General features: G+C 42.7%; 1 protein-coding gene across 1 annotated transcript; it reads left to right on the top strand.

Annotated features, from left to right (window-relative positions):
• The first annotated feature begins 457 nt into the window (after positions 1 to 457).
• helt (helt bHLH transcription factor) lies at positions 458 to 2,151 on the top strand. Its single transcript, XM_041786395.1, has 4 exons — positions 458 to 484; positions 1,090 to 1,194; positions 1,346 to 1,442; positions 1,676 to 2,151. The coding sequence occupies exons 1-4, from the start codon at positions 458 to 460 to the stop codon at positions 2,149 to 2,151; spliced, it is 705 nt and encodes a 234-aa protein (XP_041642329.1).
• The last annotated feature ends 703 nt before the right edge of the window (positions 2,152 to 2,854 follow it).

Genomic DNA, 2,854 nt, shown 5'->3' with positions numbered 1-2,854 from the left:
TTGATCGTGTGAGAAACGCGAGTTGGAAGAAAGAGGGTTTCTTTTTTCGCCGGCTTTGTTTTCAGTGCGCACAGTGCGCCCCGCCGGATCAGGCGATCCCAACGCTCACTTCTTATTTCCCGCCTGGGTTGTTACTATGCAAATAATATTCCAAAAGTAATCACGTGTCCTTTCAAAAGCCACGTGGATTAACAAAGCAGGTTTGCCCCCCTGCTAGCCCATGGCTTTAGATTTTTACTATTTCTTTAACTGATCCTAAATGCACACATTTACCCAATGCATGGCTCTAATCCCGTGGAATAATTTACACCATGAATGCCACAGTCTCCTGGATGATCCCTTTATAAGGGCCAGCTTTCCCCTCAAACTTCAGTCTGCTTCATCTCCTGCCAGAGATACACATCTACCCAACATCCAGCTCAACTGATTTTTCTTCAAGTTTGACGAGAATTCTTCCATGGCATCTAAAATGAAGGACAGGAAGGTACGCGCTCCACGTGCGCTCTGCACTTTGAGGACTATTCTATTTTGGCACCACGGCACTTTAACACTTTTTAGTCACTTTGTGGAGTTATAGGATTGTTTATTTTTTTATTTCATGTTGATTAACTACTCATTGGAGACTTTTTCTTGCTAGTAAAGGGTGCATCTTCTGTCTATTTCCTCAGTGGCACACGCTAAAGGATAAAAGTGGCGCGCTTCAGTTTAGAACCAGCCTATCTGACTATTTCGATATAAATGTTATTTACAATATCACATATTATGTTACAAACCAGGATGTTAGGACAATTCTACTTAAAAAGGATTCAACCAACACTAACGAGGCTTCAGGGTTGAAGAAACTCCACCAGAGCGCAGATATCAACCGCGCGCAATGGAGCAGCAAAGCGCGCGGCGCGCAAAACTTCGCGAGACATTTAGATCTAATCAGCGAGTTTCTACACATTTAGTGACTGGAGAATATATCTGTTCATATAAAGGCACGTGTGGCTGATTTGATTTTGCATTTCTGGCCGAAAAAATGTTTGTGAATGAAATTTCTGATGTGAAGTTTGTGTGCTGATGTTTTCTCTCTCCGTGTTTCCACAGAGGACTCCCATCTCTCACAAAGTCATCGAGAAACGAAGAAGGGACCGCATTAACCGCTGTCTCAATGAATTGGGAAAAACAGTTCCAATGGCCCTGGCAAAACAGGTGATGATGAAATAATATTTCGCGTTAGAGATATTTCAGCTGCTATTTTATAGATTCCCTGCGTGGAAACGTTCGTCCTGATCAAAGTTCTGATCACGTTTAATTAAGAGTCAAACATTTTAAAATGTTTTCTTGTTTCTTATTTTGGCAGAACTCTGGAAAACTGGAGAAAGCTGAGATTTTGGAGATGACAGTTCAGTACCTGCGCGCGCTTCACTCAGCGGATTTCCCCCGGGGCAGAGAAAAGGGTGCGTAAAGTTTAACACATAGCTTTTACGCATCTCGGCTATACATTCCCATCAGCAAATTCTGTGGACATTTTACTGGAGCGGAATGAGCATGAGTATGATCATTTTGTTTGTTGATATGATTGTGTTGTAAGAGTTCATTGAGTTCTATATTTTCCAGTTTTACGCAGCGTCTCAGACTTGTTTCTCTCACTGGATGAGCACAGTTGTAATCATTGTTTGGTTCTCCGCAGGTGAACTTCTGGCTGAGTTTGCAAACTATTTCCACTACGGATACCACGAGTGTATGAAGAACCTGGTGCACTACCTGACCACAGAGGACCGGGCTGAAACCAAAGACATCAAGTACGCGCGGATCCTCGCCTTCTTACAGTCCAAGTCACGCGTCGTCACCGAGCCCGTGTTCGGCTCCGTGGGCTCCATGCCTGAACCGTGTGACTACCTGAGCCAGCTGCACTCATCCCCAGAGCACCAAAGCCACAGTCCCTCTGAGTCCGTGTACCAGCAGAGTCCACCGGGACACTTCTCGTGGCACGGCACGGCGCGCAGCCCGGGCATCTCGTACCCAACAGTGCCGCTCTCTGCGCACACACAGCAGCACGCGGGGTACTTATCACCCGTGCAGGGACTCGATCATCACTATTTCAACTTCATCGGCCACACGCACGCGAACACGTTCAGTTTGCACAGTGCGCAGCACGCCATGTAAATACTTTAAAGTGCTTTAATGATGTTTTTATTTATATATCTGTGCGCTATGGAGAGAGACCTTGTACATTTTGTGAATAAATATTTCTGACAATAACTTGGCGTGAATTGTCATCAATGACTCTGAGTTTTAATATGAAGGTGACGACCTGAGTGCGTAAATCCAAAAATCACCAAAATCAAAGCTTGTAAGTTTAGAGAGGACAAAAAAACCGGACAGATATATATAAAAAAATCTTCAGATGAATCTTTGGAGGTTAATAGTTTAAAATTGAAGCCATTCGGCCAAAAATGAGTGATTTAATTTATTAAACCAATAAAGAAAACATTTAGAACAAATGAACCAAAGCTGGCGTCTTTTTAACCAAAATAAATCCAAAGTAAATCTGGATTATTGAAGTAAATTTAGACTGAGGATTTTTCTTGTAATAATGGTAGTAATTTGGAGAACTAAGAATTTGTTCAAATTTGATCAAACATCCTCAAAAAAAGTCACTTTCTACGACAAATTTCCTGTACTTTCTGTAGTTTGGCGCACAGAGCCATGCGTTTTAAAGGTGGCACAGCAGGTTCCAGGGGGCAGACATGAGCCTCAGTGTCCACTGGACCCCCATGTTCCTGACTTAAACAAACCTGCAGTTAACAAAACTATTAATTCACCAGAATAAAACTCCTTCATCTCTAAAAAACAGAGTTTGTTTAAA

The sequence above is a fragment of the Cheilinus undulatus genome, linkage group 4, assembly GCF_018320785.1.
Source record: "Cheilinus undulatus linkage group 4, ASM1832078v1, whole genome shotgun sequence".
Taxonomy (NCBI): Eukaryota; Metazoa; Chordata; class Actinopteri; order Labriformes; family Labridae; genus Cheilinus; species Cheilinus undulatus.
This window is presented reverse-complemented; position numbering and strand designations above follow the sequence as displayed.